Below are 16,975 nucleotides of genomic sequence, written 5' to 3' on the forward strand. Positions count from 1 at the left end.
AACGGACGCCCTCTAGTGGAGAACGTGTGATAGGATACAATCTAAAGGTACCCTTACAATGGGATACACTTGAGTCTGTTTGATGAATGGCATTTGAAGGTGAAATTAAGGGACTGTTTTACAAATCATGGGCTGTTATTATAAGTTAAGGGGTATTTTAAGGTAAATTTGAGTACATCATGTTTCGTAGTGAGTGTAGTATGACAAAATGATATACAGTAGGCCAGGGCTATTCAATTAGTTTGTAATGGGGGCCAGTTCATGAAAAGCTTCACAACTGAGGGGCCGGAGAAATGCGGCTTGAAATATGAGTAGCCTAATCACATTAACAGCTGTATACAATGAAGTACAACAGCAGCAATATGTGTGTTCAAATGTTGTATTTTGTACATTGCAACAACATCATTACCCAGTTGTTGGTGGCTAATATGGAATGAAATCTGTGATAACAGATAACAGTAATGGAATCTGTGCTTTGCACAGTAACGGTTAGGTCCAAGATTTCCAGTGAGTAGCCTACAAACAGGATTTAAACACTGTTCAGGTGAATTAAATGTGTAATCAGTCGCATATGTAGCTCTTCTGACTTATAGGCCTACATTTGACGTTCCCACCATTTAAATGAGATGACCTCTAGATTTTTTTTAGCAGTGCAGGCCAGTCATAATCGCCTAATAATAATAACACGGGGGTCCGGGGGTGTCTCCCCCTGGGATTTTTTTCTTTTCTGGTTGCTAATCACACTATTTTAACATGTTTTGAGAGGGACAGGCCCATCTTTTTTCTGACGCACCTCACGTTACCGTATTAAACCTATGTCACTGCTTGAATAAATGAAAAACATAGCCTACTGAACATGGGCATCGTCATAGTTAACGATAACAATGTAAACATTTAGCCTACTTGGTTTCTGACAGAAATTACGTTTTGTGCCAACATATTGTAGACATTTACAAATATGCAATTTACCTTCGCTATCAGTGATACTTTTTGCTTCGAATCGCAATTGAGTGTGCATTTAATGTAACATGCCACATGATTTCCAAGAGGCCTTTAGACAGGCTCATTTCTGACTTCACTAGACTATTATTGCATTTTTTATGTTGTAAGACGTGAAGAAATGAAGGACATCGGCAATAGCCAGGCTACTATATAGAAATACTTTGAAATTCCCTTTGAGTCGGATCTGCTCCACCTTTCCACCAAGTTTTGCAGAAATTGTGCCGGTGTTTTTTGCGATATTGTTGACAGAAACTATGTGTGTGGTGCAACCTGTTAAATATTAGTAGCCTAGTTCATAAACTCCAACGTGGCAATTTAGGTTGAAACTAAACTATGGCACTTACACGGTGTTGCCAACTATTTCAAATGGAAAGTAGCTAAAACCAGCTCCAAAAGTCGCTAAATGTCACTAGATGATGTCACACACTAATTTGCATATCAATTACATCACCAGGTCGTGACCGCCCAGCATAAAAAAAAAAACGGTGATGGCCCTTTAATAGGCTACCTTTACAGCTGTTTGCTTTTCTCCTAAGCCTACTGAAATAGTCATATTTAATTTAATATACTTGTATAGGGTAATTGATACACTTTACACTTCTGTACATCTTGTCACAGTAGGCTATACACCAGAATGAGCATTAAGTGGCTGAAAATCAGTAATTTCCAACCTATTCCTAACTACTGCATTTGCTTTGCACAGCTTGAAGTATAATTATAACTTCACCATAGGCTACACACAATTTAACCTTACAACAATGGCTATATTTTAGATTTATTTAGTTAATGTCACCCGGACAGGCCGACAGATTTTTTCCCCCTTCAGCCAACAGTCTGTCCTGCATTGACAATATTGAGGCTACATAGCCTAAACGAATGCTTTAGGTTTTTCTAACTTGTATGCTCGATTCTAAACTGATCTGCTTGTGAATGAAGTTGTAGCCTACTTTCCTCTGTTGAACGGTGTTACATGGCAACTGGCACCCATGTTAACTGGCTGCGTTGGTGACGTTTCACGAGTGATGACGTTTCTTTGACAGATGTAGCCGCTTGCAGATTTGTCACTTTCTGATGGAAACTGGAGACCAATAAATACAAATATGCATGACATATTTAAATGTCAAAATTGTCTGTAGTACGCTACATGCACTGGACCATGAATATGCCACTAAAAAATAAATACCTAAATAGGCTAATAATAACTCCACGTGGGTATCGAACCTGCTTCCTAAATGAAACCTCTTACATGATAACCATTCATCTATGTACTTGCGACACGAACCAGCTGATAAGTCGCAGTGAAATTTACTTGACTTGCTCTATACAATTAGAAGAAGTCAACTGATGATTGTAGCAAGTTAACACGGCTGGTGGTGTTGTCTTGCTACAGTAGTTGCCCAAGCCAGTAGGTCTTCAAAGTATCATGGTTAAGAAGGTCTGCATGCTAACCAGGCTAAGGCAGAGTGCCCCCAAAACAGGAACATTTAAGACCCATTTCACATCAGACCACACAAAAGTGTACCCTTGTCTCATAAGACATTGGTTCTCAAAGTGGGGTCCAGGGACTCTCAGGGGTCCGCAGCACATTTTCAGGGGGTCCCTGACAAAGTTTGCTACAAAATATGAAATTGTCTTATATGGTGAAAAATGCTACTATCAGTATTTGCCCAATTGATCTGCTGATAGCCTACGTTACATCAATACGTCAAAACACTTTACTATTAATTAACCGCCAACAGTGAAATGTGAATGTGAACAGTGAATGAAAGTTATGTGAAGCAAACACCATGTGTTCAACACAATAGGCCTACATTTGACAAAGAAACAACAACCCTTTAAAAAATCCTACATACTGTCAAAGTTTGCTAACATGACTATTGTGGTATTAGCACTCTATGTTTTTAAAATACATATAACATAAGCATCTAACAGAAAAAAGGCTATACAGCTACATGATTAACTTAAGTTTTATGTGTTGCGATTATGAGGGGTCCTTGGAGAATTTATATACTAGATGGCTATTTGCCAAGGCTACATAAAAAGACCTAACTACCAAAATCTACATATTTTATTTTCACAATTTCTATCTAGGCCTTCCTTATTGGAGGGGGAGGGGGTACCTCCTTGAAATGGCTTTTTGCAGGATGGGATGTCTAGACATGACATGAAATTTGCATAAAATCTTCTAATGTGAATATACTACATGGATGTACTAGAGGGGGTGGTGGATTAACGCACTGTAAATGTTATGGCAACCTTAAATTGGTATCCCAGCTGCTTTCAACGCCTCCTTTGATTAGGAGAAAGCCCATTTTTAATTTAAATAACATAGTCAATGGAAACAACATGGCACATGTTCTTCAGTTCAATTTTCAAATGCACTTAAAATATACAAATGAGTTGGGCAGAACCTCACTACACACAAGCACACACACACACACACACACGCACACACAGCTGGTTCTTTGACCCCTTAGCCACTCTTCTCCTTCTGCTCATCTTTCTTCTTGGGGATGCGGAAGCGGCTCTTCGGAGAATAAAGGAGGTTCTTGCTGAAAAGCCTCGGAACATGTCCCATGTAGAAGAACAAGGCCAGTGTCATTCCTGTGGACCCCAAGAATATGTTTAACGTGTGTGTGTGTGTGTGTGTGTGTCCATCACTGAGTGTTTAAAATATGTGTGTCTGTTGGGTGCTTAACAAGCATGTGTCCATCATCACTAGGTGTTTAATGTGTGTGTACCCATCACGTGTGTGTGTGTGTTTAAACTTAAACTCTTAACCTAAACTCTTGCTCGGTCCCACACACATACACATCTAACATTAGTGACTCAAACTCAATACTCTCCCCACATCCTTCACACATACACATCTAACATTAGTGACTCAAACTCAATTCTCTCCCCACATCAGTCACACATACACATCTAACATTAGTGACTCAAACTCAATTCTCTCCCCACATCAGTCACACATACACATCTAACATCACTGGCAGCTCTGTTACCAACTTACCAACAAGAGGCCCTAGCCAGTACACCAGAGCATACTGGAGCAAAGAGAACCCAGGGCAGTTGAAGGTCACAGCGTAGGCCAGCGCAGGGTTGGCGAAGCCTGACGAGGAGCCGCTGGCTAACACACACACACACACACACACAAAACACATGATCACATTCTCATTTCAAACATTGCCGTTTTATTTTAAAGTTAAATTTGAATATTCTCAAGTTAGTTATGTGCCAATGCAATGGTTATTTAAAGAGACAGATTGGATACAGTTTACCGTTTTGTTCCATGCAACACGCGCAACACCACATTCCATTTGTCCACGCACACACCTTGTGCTACTGACTACTGATGACCATTCTCCATGGCTTTATTTTGTTATATTTGACCATATTAGCATTGTCTTAATTTATTAGAATAAATCACAGTTATTTTTAGGCCTTAATACGGTATCCTTTTTTTGTCATTTCGAGCCAAATCATGACAATACACAGACAGTATGTGTGTTTCTGTGTGTGTGTGTGTGTGTGTATGTATATGTATTTAGCCATATTTAGTCTTTTATGATGTACAATTATTTCCTTTTATAATGCACAAATATTTGGCCTTCTCTGATCGCCTAGTCTGACATGGTCAATCGTAAAAGATCATCGTGGAAGACAAAACAAATGGTGTAATCTGTATAGGCCATAACGTTACTCTCAACTCCCCTCCGGGAGTACGAGTACATCTTTCGGTGTCATAACTCCATAAGTGCCCAAAATGTGTTGCAATATGCCCACCGAGTGGAGGGACTTGCCTAAAAGGACTTTGTATACTGTGAGCTGCAGTATGCCCTCATGACCAGAAGAGGGAGCTACTGTTCCATGTTTTAGTTCATGAGCAGACAGTTCAGTTGGGGCCTCCGAGCTCTCCACAGACACTTTACATGTTACTGTTGCCACAATATTTCTCAAGCAACTCAGAAATACTTTTCCACAAGCAGGTACGGTGAATTTAAATAAATTACATTTGTGTTGTATATTGCATTTGTGTTACACATTGTACTTAATGTAAATACAATTTGATTTGTAAATACTTTGATTTGTAAATACAATTCTAATAACTATATGTTACAGTGGATATAGTAGCCTAAGCTTACTAATCGTTAATATAATTGTGTGTGAGTGTATCTACACTGCATATGAGAGGAGAAAGAGGCTTTGTGTCTCATCTGTGTATGAGGAGCATGAATCTGAATGTGTGTGTGTGTGCATGTTTGTCTTATGTGTGTATAAGAGGAGCATTAGGCTGATTGTGTGTGTGTGTCTGTGTCTGTGCATGTCTTACCTTACCTCATATGAAAGGAGGGTGAAAAGTGAGGCTCGGAGTGTGTGTATGTATGTAGTATGTGTGTGTGTGTGTGTGTGTGTGTGTGTGTGTGTCTTCCCTGCGTATGAGAGGAGCATGGGCTGTGTGTGTTTGTGTATGTGTTGCCTGTGTATGAGAACAGCATCAGGTTGAATGTGTGTGTGTGTGTGTGTGTGTGTTACCTGCAAATGAGAGGAAGGTCAGACACAGGGCGACCAGTGGGACCCTGAGGAAAGCAGAGCGCCGCTGCAGGGAGAGCAGGAGGAGATGGAAGGTGAGGGAGCAGCCGGCCTCAGTGGCGCCGCCCTGCAGGACGGAGGTGTGCAGCGCGGAGCTGCACTCGGAGCCCATGAGGCTCTTGATCATGTGCATGTCGGTCAGCATCAGGGCCCAGTAGCTGCTGGCCGCCAGCCAGGCCAGGTGTGCGCCGGCCACCTGCAGCAGCAGCCGCAGCAGCGTGGGCAGAGGCCTGGCGTCCAGGAGCAGGAAGCTCTGCAGGCTGACGGACGGGTTGCCGCTGGCGACGGGCCAGGAGGCGCCGTGAGCCAGCAGCGTGAGGAACAGGATGGTGAGCGTGACGTCCGGTCCCAGCCCCGCCGCCCAGCCCCCCAGCTCCTCGATGGTGCGCACCTCCAGCCGGCAGGCGGCCAGCGAGAAGACGGCCGGAATCTCGGCCAGGTCGGCCCAGCGGCCTCCGCGGCGCCTCAGCAGCAGGCCCAGCAGCGCACTCAAGCCCAGCACGGACAGGAAGTAGCCCAGTGTCAGGTTCAGGTCCGACATGGCCACGGCAGGCACACACACACACAGACACACACTCGCTTGTTAGGGGACGGTAGGAGTCCGAGAGAGAGAGCGGAGAGGACACCTGTGGATCCTCGAGGGTGCGTGGTCAGAAATGAGGAGTGGGGCTTTGAGCTGCATGTTTGCACGGGGTGTGTGCTAACGTGGCACACTCACACACGCGCTGCTTATCTCCTGTTGGATTCCTGTTTTTTTTTTCTTTCTTTCTTTTTTTCTACTTTTTTTTAGCCCACAGCTCGTGCCAGAAAACACAGTGCCCTTTTCAAGGCCAGCTCCAAAAAGTAATTCTGTGCCCGATGTTTGCACGTGTGTGTATGTGCATAAACATGAGCTTAAAAAAAGTAACAGACTCTTTGCTATGTACAGACCTAGACCACTGTTTGTTCTGACATAAATAAGCCATTTCTTATTGTGTGTGTAAAGGACTGTTTCGTGGAAACCACGCTGACATCTGCCGGCCTAATGATCCACTGGCAGCAGCTGCGGTCCTCCAGTTGGCTTATCTCCACGTCTAGTGACATTTACACACGTTAGGTGTACAAAGCAACACAACGCAGGAATACCTAATCCCTCTGTTTTGTGTGCTTTCTTCCCCTCTCAGAACAGTCATGCCTGTCAGTAGTGCAACACAGTGCAGGTGAATTGCTCCAGGACCCTCGGAATCTGCCTCGGGACCAGACGTCCCACTCACCATCATGGCACGCTGCTGGCTCACTGTAACCCCAGCCCAACTGGGTATGCAAGTCTCCTGGTTAGTAGAACAAATGAAAGAATGATGAGAGGAAAAGAGATACTTAAACCATTTAGCTCCAATATATATATATATATTTTTTTTTTTTTTTTTTTTATTGTGTGACGTTTCGAGCTCTTGACTCAGACTTACAGTGGAACAAACCAGCCGAACTGGGAATGCAAGCCTCCAGGGGTCTTAGCAGCACAGGGCGCTGTAGAGCCAGGGGTCTGGCAGCAGGGGGAGCTAGAGAGCTAGGGGTCTGGCAGCAGTGTGATCCAAGTACCCCCTGGCTGCAGCTTGCAGATCGGGGCTGGGCTCAATGTAGAGCCAGGGCTTCTCAACACACCCGCTGAATTTTATTTACAGTTTAAATTTCCAAACATGATGACTGACAAAATAAATTACTTTTTTGATGTTGTTTTAATAAACCATTGTTTCCATACATTTAACAGAGTCTTTCTAATGAGGAGACACAGCACTCACAAATATCCTCCATAGAAATGCATGGGGTTAGTTTTTAACGCCAATATGCCAGTTGTCTACACTTCCGCGGGAAAAAAGTCGACATGTGAATACATTGTGCCAATCATGTGGTGTGATCTCGCCGCTGGAGCAAGGTTGGTGTCATGAAGCCTTGCGAAATAGATACCCGATAAGTGCCCAAAAAACGTTACAGTATGGCCTCCGAGAGAAGGGACTTGCATTTGCAAGACTTTGCATATAACAAGTCAGCATTATAGCACATCAAATCAGTGTGAAGCGTTTTCTGTACATGTATGTCATCGGTCTACCCTACAGTATAAAATAACAGAAAATAAAAAATGTTTTCAGTACCACTGTTGCAGAAATCACATATGGTAGCCTATCCCTTACATTTCGGCATACCAACATAAGGAGAGAGTCATAAGGAGAGAGAGATGAGTCCAGGAAGTGCATCATAACAAAAGGACACCAGACCCTAACAGCAGTAATCCAGATTCCAGACAGCAGGCTTGGCATAGGTGTTGCTATTGTCAAGGCAGGGCGACGTGAAGTGCCGTTGAGATGGCATCCTCTGTACTCCTGTTCTGATGCTAGGTGAATTGGAAAGGGTCCAGTGAGTGTTAGCAGGGGTTGAGGTGGGCCAGGACACTTCATGATGATGAGGGTCAGTGCAACTGTACGGAAGTCATTCCGGAGTGTTTTGGCACCGTCACAATGGAACTGGTTTTAAAGCATGCGGGGACAGCTGCCTGGGCTAGTGACAGGTTCAATATGTCAGTCCAAACCTCAGTCAGCTGCACAGCACAGGCCCTGAGAACGCGTCCGGGGATGCCATCAGGACCAGCAGCCTTACATGCATTAGTCCTGCTCAGTGCTGCACACACATCGGTGGAGGAGAGTGTGAGGGGCTGGTGACAAGTAGAAAATGAACCAACCATGTGTGTCCAATTCCCTTGGATTCCCAATTGGGTTCCAACTAATAGTGATTCCCTAAACATGACTAAATTCACAAGCAATTTAGAGGTTTAAAGGTACTCTAAGCAATGTTACTTTTTTTTAAAGGTACTCTAAGCGATGTTATGCGGTTTCTAAGAGAAGACCCACATATAAAGAGTTCCAATATTACTTTTTCAAAGTCCACATAAGTCAGGAAAGGCTTGATTTTAGATAAGTTTCTTAACTGAAAGAAACTAGCTTTGACTACGGACTTAACCTGTTTGTCAAATGTAAGATCTCTGTCTATGATCACACCCAGGCTTTTTACAGAGGGCTTTACATAGGGCCTCAGGGAGTTTAGGTCCATACCCAGGGTGGAATTTCCATTGGGTCCTAGGAGTTTTGCTGTTATTAAAATTAAAAAAATATTAAAGGCCATCCAGGCTGTGACATCATCAAGGCAGTCTAAAAGAGGTTTTAAGGAGTCTTGACCATTCAGGGGAAGGTAAATTTGGGTGTCATCTACATAGCAGTGGAAAGAGATACCATCTTTTCTAAGGATGGAGCCTAAAGGGAGCAGCATATAGAGGAAAAAGAGGATGGGTGCATGAATGGATCCCTGAGGGACACCACAGGATAGAGGTGCTGAGGAGGAAACAATGCTGACAGAGAAACTATCAAACAGGTATGATCTAAACCACTCCAAAGCAGTGCCTTTAATACCAACACACTGCTCAAGACGAGAAAGAAGGATGGTATGATCAACTGTGTCAAAAGCCGCTGTGATTCTTGTGAATCCTGATCTTTAGTTACTTCCAGAACTGTTTAATTGGATTTAAGTCAGGGCCTTGCTGTATGCTTTGGATCATTGTCCTGCTGGAAGACCATGAGATGAAAAACAGCTCCACACCATGATACCTCCACCTCCAAACTTCACAGTTGGTATAGTATTTGTAGGGTAATATCCAAAAAGTGGTTTGTAGTGTTGTATAAAATTATCACTATGGTTTGTAGACATCATGATGAGAGAACGAGTTTGAAACTGTAAAGCATGTATTCATATAACCTCAATCATAATCAAGAATTACACTGAAATTATTCCTAGCTAACATACTTTTATAACATTTTAAATGACAAGTTTAACTATTACTAATAATATAACAAAGCCATCCTACCAGAATGTGCACTCTGTATCCCGATGTCTCTGTTTGCTGCCCTGTGTCTCATTTTGTTGCACTGTGTCTCATGCTGCCTTAGCCTAGGCCTTTTGAAGAAACCAGAGTCGGCCTTGAAGCTGCAAGATAACGCATACACAGGGCGAGCTCTACTCATAACAAACAGTAGGAGAGTGCAGGGGGGCGAACAATATTTAACCCATGCACAATGTATGACCTGTGATCACTCTATACTGTACACCCCTGAACTTTCCATAAACTTAAGGTGAAAAGTTCATTCGGGGTAGTGTTGTGTCAGCATTTTGGAGGGGTATAAGTAAGAGAGTTCTACCTTTGTTCGGGAGTGCGATCGTGCGATCCACTCAGGCTTTGCACTATGTAGTCATTAAAGGAATTTTTGCACGGAACTCTGCCGGACTTTTGCGCCTTCTTTTTGGGATAAGTTTTTATAAGCACTTATAATGGTGTATTTTTGTTACGTTGTAGGCAAGATGTTTGGACTTAATTTCTGGCCCGAGTCTGAATATCTGCCACGACAGTAGTTTGACATCCAAAAAGTTTATTTAGTTCTTGCCTGACCAGACTACTTTCTCTCTGTGTTTCATATAGGCTTGTCCAAATGTTGTTTGGCAAACTTTAAACGAGCTTCGACATGCTTTTCTTTAGTAATGGAGTCGTGCTGGGTGAGCGTCCATAGAGGTCATGGATTTAGAGTGCATTACCTATAATTGTCTCTATAACAATTGTACCTGCTGCCTCCAAGTCTTTCTGGAGCTTTTTTCCGAATGGTCTGGCTCTTGGACTACACTTTTAACTATCTTTCTGACTCCCTGGTCAGAAATCTTGCAAGGAGATCCTGTGCATGGCTGGTTGATGATGCAGTGATGTTCCTTCCACTTGCAGATAATGATCCCCACGCTGCTTACTGGAAGATTCTGAAGTTTTGAAATGCACCTGTAACCAGTTTCATTGATATGTTTTGCAACAACCCCCCCCCCCCCAAAAAAGTACATTTTAAATGAACTAGTTTTTACTTTTACTTGAGTACATTTTTAGATCAGTATTTTAACTTGTACTTGAATAATATTTCATCAAAGTATTGGTACCTTTACTTGAGTACAATATTTTAGGACTTTTTCCACCTCTGGCGATTTGTACCAATTTGTACCAGCTGCACACATTTCAAAGCATAAACTCCCTACACGTGGATAATGCTTCTTGATCACTGTTTATTTATTATGTTCATTTAACATGTAATGTTACCATAAAATACAATTTATTTTGAAAATTCATTGTAGACAAACTTATGATATTTGCACAGTGTTTTGTAGCAATGATCTTGTTGCTCTTTAAAACTCCAATTTGGGGGGATCCTTGACTGCATGGTTTGTTTGGGCACAGAATAAGCTGGAAATTATGAGAAAGCAGAGGGGAAATATTGAAGTGCATTGAACAACCAAGAGGAAAGGCACCAAGCTTGATCCCACTCATGTCCTGTGCCAGGTTTTGGTATTTGGTTCATTTACATTTTGGCCAGGGCATTCACATTATACTTCTAATCTAATCTTTCCTTTCACCTTTCACCTCCAAGCATCCCTAAGGCACTCTTTAACTGACATAAGACATGTCAGGCACCAATGAGCAATTAAGTCAAAAACTTTAAGTGAAATTCTTAAGCAATCTAACTAAGAGCCTCTAAACAAAACTAATTGAGTTGAGATATAAATGAGAGTAAACACAATTTGTCACGGTTGCAAGGGCTTGACCCAAATGCAGGGCAAAGTACGGCAAGGCAATCTTAAGAGTTACAAGAATCTTTATTCCCAACTAACCAAACCTTGTGTAACACAACGCACATTGACTAATAACCACTGAAGACTGAGGGGAGACAGAGGGTTTAAATACACAGGGGTAACAGGGCACAGGTGGACAATGAACAAGGTAAAACCAGACAGGTGGAAACCATAATTAACAGACTAACGCGGATCAGGTGAGGGGCAGAGACACAGGGAACAGAAACACATGGCAAAACAAACAAAGAAACACATGGAACAGGACACAGGAAGTAAACAAGAGGAGCATACATGAAGGAAAACACTAAACAGGGAAAACAAAACACGACAGGACCCTTACATTACCCCCCCCTCCAAGGGCCGGATTCCAGACGGCCCAAACAAAAAAAGGTCCAAACAGGGTGGGCGGAGGGGGCTAACGGCAGGAGGGTCAGGCCGGCCGGACAGGGACAGAGGGTCAGGCGGACGGTTGGCCAGGGACGGAGGATCAGGTGGACGACCCGTTGGGCGACCGATCAGAGACGGAGCCCGAGCCGGATCCGGAGCAGGAGCCGGAGTCGAACTCGCGACTGCAGCCGGAGTCGAACTCGGGACTGGAGCCGGAGCCGGAGCCGGAGTCGGGACTGGAGCTTCAGCCGGTGTAGGAGTCTGACTCGGGGCCGGAGTAAGAGCAGGATCAGTAGCCGGCACAGGAGCCTCACTCGGGGCTGGAGAGCAAGCTGGAGCCGGAATTGGGACTGGAGCTAGAGCTGGTATCGTGACTGGAGCTGGAGCTACCGGAAGAACTGCAGGCCCAGGGCGTTGGGGAGCTGGGACTGGAGGGGGAGCTGGGACTGGAGAGGGACCTGGTCCATCCTCCTCAGAGGACCAGTCATCCTCAGTGGTTTCCCCCCCTCCTCTTCATCCTCCCAGAACAGCTCACACATTGACTGAAAACCACTGAAGACTGAGGGGAGACAGAGGGTTTAAATACACAGGGGTAACAGGGCACAGGTGGACAATGAACAAGGTAAAACCAGACAGGTGGAAACCATAATTAACAGACTAACGCGGATCAGGTGAGGGGCGGAGACACGGGCACAGGGAACAGAAACACATGGCAAAACAAACAAAGAAAGACATGGAACAGGAGCTTAACCTACCCAGATGTAACCCAGGGTTACTTTGTTAAACCGGGGTTGACAAAACCTGGTTATCTTTAGTGGTGTTAATCGGTACTACGACGCTGATTATGAAGTTGATTTGTTAAGCCGGGGTTAACCTCATTGGAGTTTGTGCGCGTTCACATAAAAGGGGCGGGTTGCAGCGCAAATCACCACTTTCAGTGATGACGCGTTCACCTTATTTTACAGATGAGGAATGCACAATTATTATGACAAGTTATGAGGAATTAAAACCCACTCTACGACAAAAATCAAATACGTCGGCAGTGAACAAAGCAAGGCAAGGCTGTTGGCAACTTATTGCAGATCGGGTAGCCTAAATGCCTAAAAGTAAAGTTTTATGTCCACATGTTCTTCAAATACGGAGGATTAATAGCTTGCGGAATGTATTTAATGAGTTTAAATAATTCAATTGCTTATTTATTTTGAGTTCATAGAAATGCCTACAGATGCAACACAATTAAGAAGTGGGCATATAGATTACAGTAATAAGGATAATTGAATGTTTAAGTAGCCCCATTGACTGATTTAGTGTATGCCTAATCCTGTGAACATTTCAGATGCAACACCATCGCCAAATGCACATGGCAGCAGGTGAAAATGAAACACAAACACATTATTCAGAATAGTGGTTTATATAGTCATAGCTTGCATTAATATTTCTTAATTATGAAAACATGTAGGCCTAGGCCTATGCTTATAGCCTTCACTTGGCCTCTGTTTTACAGCTAACAAGAAAAAGGTGTCTTTGAACACTACTGTAAGGCACCAGAGTGTTTTACAGTAGCAGAGGAGTTGGATATAGTAGAATATAGAATAATAGTGGAAGGCCGATTATGGAGGGGGTTGAGGGAGGCATTCGGTCGGATTCTGGTGTTGTGGAAATGTGTAGCCTTTATGTGCAGGGTACAGTAATATGACATTCAATTCAATACGTTTGTAAAACTAGTGATTTTAATTTATTAGGCCTACTATATGTCCGATTTATTCTTGCTCAGATGTTCAGCATACTGTAGGCCTATGTCCGATTTATTTTCGGACATACAGTAGGCTATTCTTGCTCAGATGTTCAGCATCACCAATGGAATACATGAATGTCCACGTACGGGCATTGCTATGAGACGTCTTCCTAGATCATCTGACAAAGATAACGAATTCCCTCGGATGACAATCTATATCTTCATAGAGAATATCGTCCGGGTAGGCTATATATATTTTCTGGCGGTCTCTAAAACCCCTCGCCCTGCGAAGAGAGTCCCTCACGATTTGCGCTCCAATGTCGTATGGATCATCCAGGTACGCCGACATGTCTCGGGAGAAATTGTTAGTGGAGGGGTGGTACTTATAAAGGGTGTGGTTAACAGAAACCTCGGGTTAACCAAGAACATAACCTGGTCGGAGCAGGTTTGAGATGCAGCGTAAATTGCCATGGCAGCATACCTCGGTTAAAACCTATCCACCTTTCGTAGTACGGGTTAATCGGGAAGTTACGCCACACGTGATCAAGTTACTCTCGAAGTTACCCAGATAAGCCAGAAACCCCGCTTCGTAGTACAGGCCCCAGGACACAGGAAGTAAACAAGAGGAGCAGACATGAAGGAAAACACTAAACAGGGAAAACAAAACACGACAGGACCCTTACACAATTATTGATCATTGCAAATACTACTACTACTAAGAACAAAAGATAAAGAAGAAACAGTGAACTTAGTATTATTTCTCATAAACTAACATAAATTCATTTTTGAATTTCCCCATGGGGATCAATACAGTATCTATCTATCTATCTATCTATCTATAAACTTACACAAGAAGGGCCGGGAGCGCCATCCTTTCCTGGAGGTCCCTGCAAGGCACAGAAGGCAAATTAATAAGTAAGTAAGTAAGTATACTGTATATACTCTTTTGATCTCGTGAGGGAAATTTAGTCTCTGCATTTATCCCAATCCGTGAATTAGTGAACACACAGTGAGGTGAAGCACACACTAATCCTGGCGCAGTGAGCTGCCTGCTACAACAGCGGCGCTCAGGGAGCAATGAGGGTTTAGGTGCCTTGCTCAAGGGCACTTCAGCCGTGCCTACTGGTTGGGGTTCGTACCGGCAGCCCTCCGGTTACAAGTCCGAAGTGCTAACCAGTAGGCCAAGGCTGCCCCAGTCTGAAGCGCTAACCAGTAGGCCACGGCTGCATACAACAGTTCCTACAGCATAGGATATTAGGATAGGATATTGTTTATAACAAACAAGCCTAAACCAAGAGTAGACACAGAATATCTAATATTGATGAACAGAAAATATAACCCAAAAACAGACACTAATGATGACTGATGTTCACTATATTATATTTAACTTTTGTCCAGACCAACCTTACAAGTGTATGACTTAGTATACGTAGGCCTAGCTATGAACATTAGGGAACATTGTTCAAAACCTTAATTGAAAAAACTGCATTCCATTAGTCCTAGGCCCAAAGGCGCATTTCACAAAGGGGTGGCTGAACTACCATCATAGACTGTTCAAAAATATAATCTATATATACATTTTTGATCATTGTAATTGTGATAGAATGCTTTTGCTAACATACCCAGGCTGGCTTCTTTCTTGAGTGAACTAAGTGTGATTAGTGGATTATGGGCCACAGATATATGCGGAATGATGGCCTTGAAAATGTCGTTATACTATATGAGTGTATGTGTGTGCGTGTGTGTGTGTGTGTTGGGGGGGGGGGGGGTCCACGTCCACCATGTCCACCAGGGGGGCCACGATGACCCGGTGGCCCAGGAGGGCCGGGCCTGCAAAAAAACTTAGCAGCCTGTGGTGGAAGGAGGGGTGGAGAGAGAGAGAGAGAGAGAGAGAGAGAGAGAGAGAGAGAGAGAGAGAAGTAGTAGTTCAGCGACAATTTTCAGTCAAATTGTAATTTCTTAATGTAATTTAATGACCACAGTTTACTTTAATATGCACAAGACATTCAAACTCAATTTCAAACATTCTGTTTGAGCACAAGCATGACTGAATGATTAACTCTAATGGAGCAGCTGGAGACAGCAATCTTGAGCAGAGGAAGGCAGAGGTTGGGAAGAAGGATCGATCTATGCAAGATTTGACTGTAGAATGACAAATCACATCACTACTTACCTCTGGGTCTCCATTGAAACCTAGAAATGTATCAGTAATAAAGGAGAGTAAGGGACAACTAATTGAAAAAAGAATAATATAAAAAACGTGTTTCCTACAAATGTACTCACCATCCAGCTGTATAAGAAGCGGCGCTGCTACCAGCATCACTATACGAAAAGAGCCAAACATTGTCAACACTCAGGGTGACGCTACTGCCTACTATTTAAACCTCCTTGGACCTCAGGCTTTTATATCATTGACTGCTTCATCCATTCAGGGAACACCACATCACAGATCAGATAAAATACTTGAGTAAGGAAACATTTCTGTTGTTTGGGGGAAGTGGGCAGACAGTATCAAGCAGACATCTTAGGTAAATCAAGCAGATTCTTACAGCAAGTCTTTCTGATGAAAATGTGACGAAGGATGATGTTATCAAATTTGAAGTTAGAATTGTGTTGTCAATTGTGTGTTGCTATTGTAAGACATAATGCAGTCTGAAAGTGATAAAGTCTACTTAATGGACTCATCTGACCAGAGGGTCAAAAGAAAGTACAAAAGAGGGCTTCTCTCTGATGTTCTCATAACAAAGGACTTAAATTGCAGTTTTCACATTTCAGAACTGCACTGCAGCTTTACGGGAGTCGAAGGTGCAGTATTAGAGGAATTCCTTGCAGTTCATATGAAGGAATACAGTATTTTGGACGCAACTTCATTGTCCTGCATTGCAACTTCATTGTCCTGCACTTCACTACATAAGCACAGTATGTTGTACATTATACTGCATTGTACTGCACTGTGCTTCAGAAAAACTACAGTATAACTGGCGAGGTGCCCAGCACAGTCAGGACCGGCCCTGGCATACACAATTCAAATTCATTTGGGAAAGTGTGTTGGTCTCTGTAAGTCAGGCAATGGCTATAAAAATAGGCCTTGCAGTTGAAACAATAATTAAGAACTTTAAAATCAACTGGAACTGTGCCAAACATGGCTGGGCAAGGACCCGTGTTTGTGTTGCCCCCCGCGCAGAGTGAGCATGACGAGGAAAGAGGCAAGAAAGGATCACTGTTGAAGAGTTACAGAAAACAGAAGCACATTGGAGCGAGGCTGTAATCATAATATACTTTAGAGATATGATGGCCAAAATGACCCCATGCACCCAATATAAACACATAAATTGTTATGCTACAATTGTATCATTCACTGTTGTCCAAACTAATCACTTGAAATCACAAACTGGAAGTGCTATGCTAAATGGTTAAATAATTTACAGAGAAAGGGAGTGCAGAGAAATGATCTCAGTTAAGTGAAGAAACCTGTTAGAGATTTCCCAGGATTTGTTTATAGTTTTCAGAGCCTGGGCCGCCTACTGAGACCAGGTTTTTTTTACAGTGTAGCGGTCATTAGGAGATGATTGCTGA

General features: G+C 43.1%; 1 protein-coding gene across 1 annotated transcript; it reads right to left on the reverse strand.

Moving 5' to 3' along the window:
• Nucleotides 1-3,475: 3,475 nt before the first annotated feature.
• aqp12 (aquaporin 12) lies at nt 3,476-6,136 on the reverse strand. The gene is made up of 3 exons (XM_076275468.1): nt 5,539-6,136; nt 4,016-4,132; nt 3,476-3,606 (listed from the first exon to the last, which is right to left on the reverse strand). Exons 1-3 carry the CDS (start codon nt 6,134-6,136, stop codon nt 3,476-3,478), a joined length of 846 nt encoding a protein of 281 aa, XP_076131583.1.
• Nucleotides 6,137-16,975: the final 10,839 nt, after the last annotated feature.

This window comes from Alosa pseudoharengus, unplaced genomic scaffold, assembly GCF_046254945.1.
Source record: "Alosa pseudoharengus isolate Yale_2024_CS ecotype anadromous, Long Island Sound unplaced genomic scaffold, YU_APseudo_1.1 YU_APseudo_1.1_scf_11, whole genome shotgun sequence".
In the NCBI taxonomy this organism is placed as follows: Eukaryota; Metazoa; Chordata; class Actinopteri; order Clupeiformes; family Clupeidae; genus Alosa; species Alosa pseudoharengus.

Coding starts and splice junctions, on each gene's coding strand:
- aqp12 (XM_076275468.1), bottom strand. CDS start 6,136: ATGTCGGACCTGAACCTGACACTGGGCTACTTCCTGTCCGTGCTGGGC. Junction 4,133..5,538: donor GACCTTCCTCTCATTTGCAG/GTAACACACACA, acceptor TGTGTGTGTTAG/CCAGCGGCTCCTCGTCAGGC. Junction 3,607..4,015: donor CTGGCTAGGGCCTCTTGTTG/GTAAGTTGGTAA, acceptor TGGGGTCCACAG/GAATGACACTGGCCTTGTTC.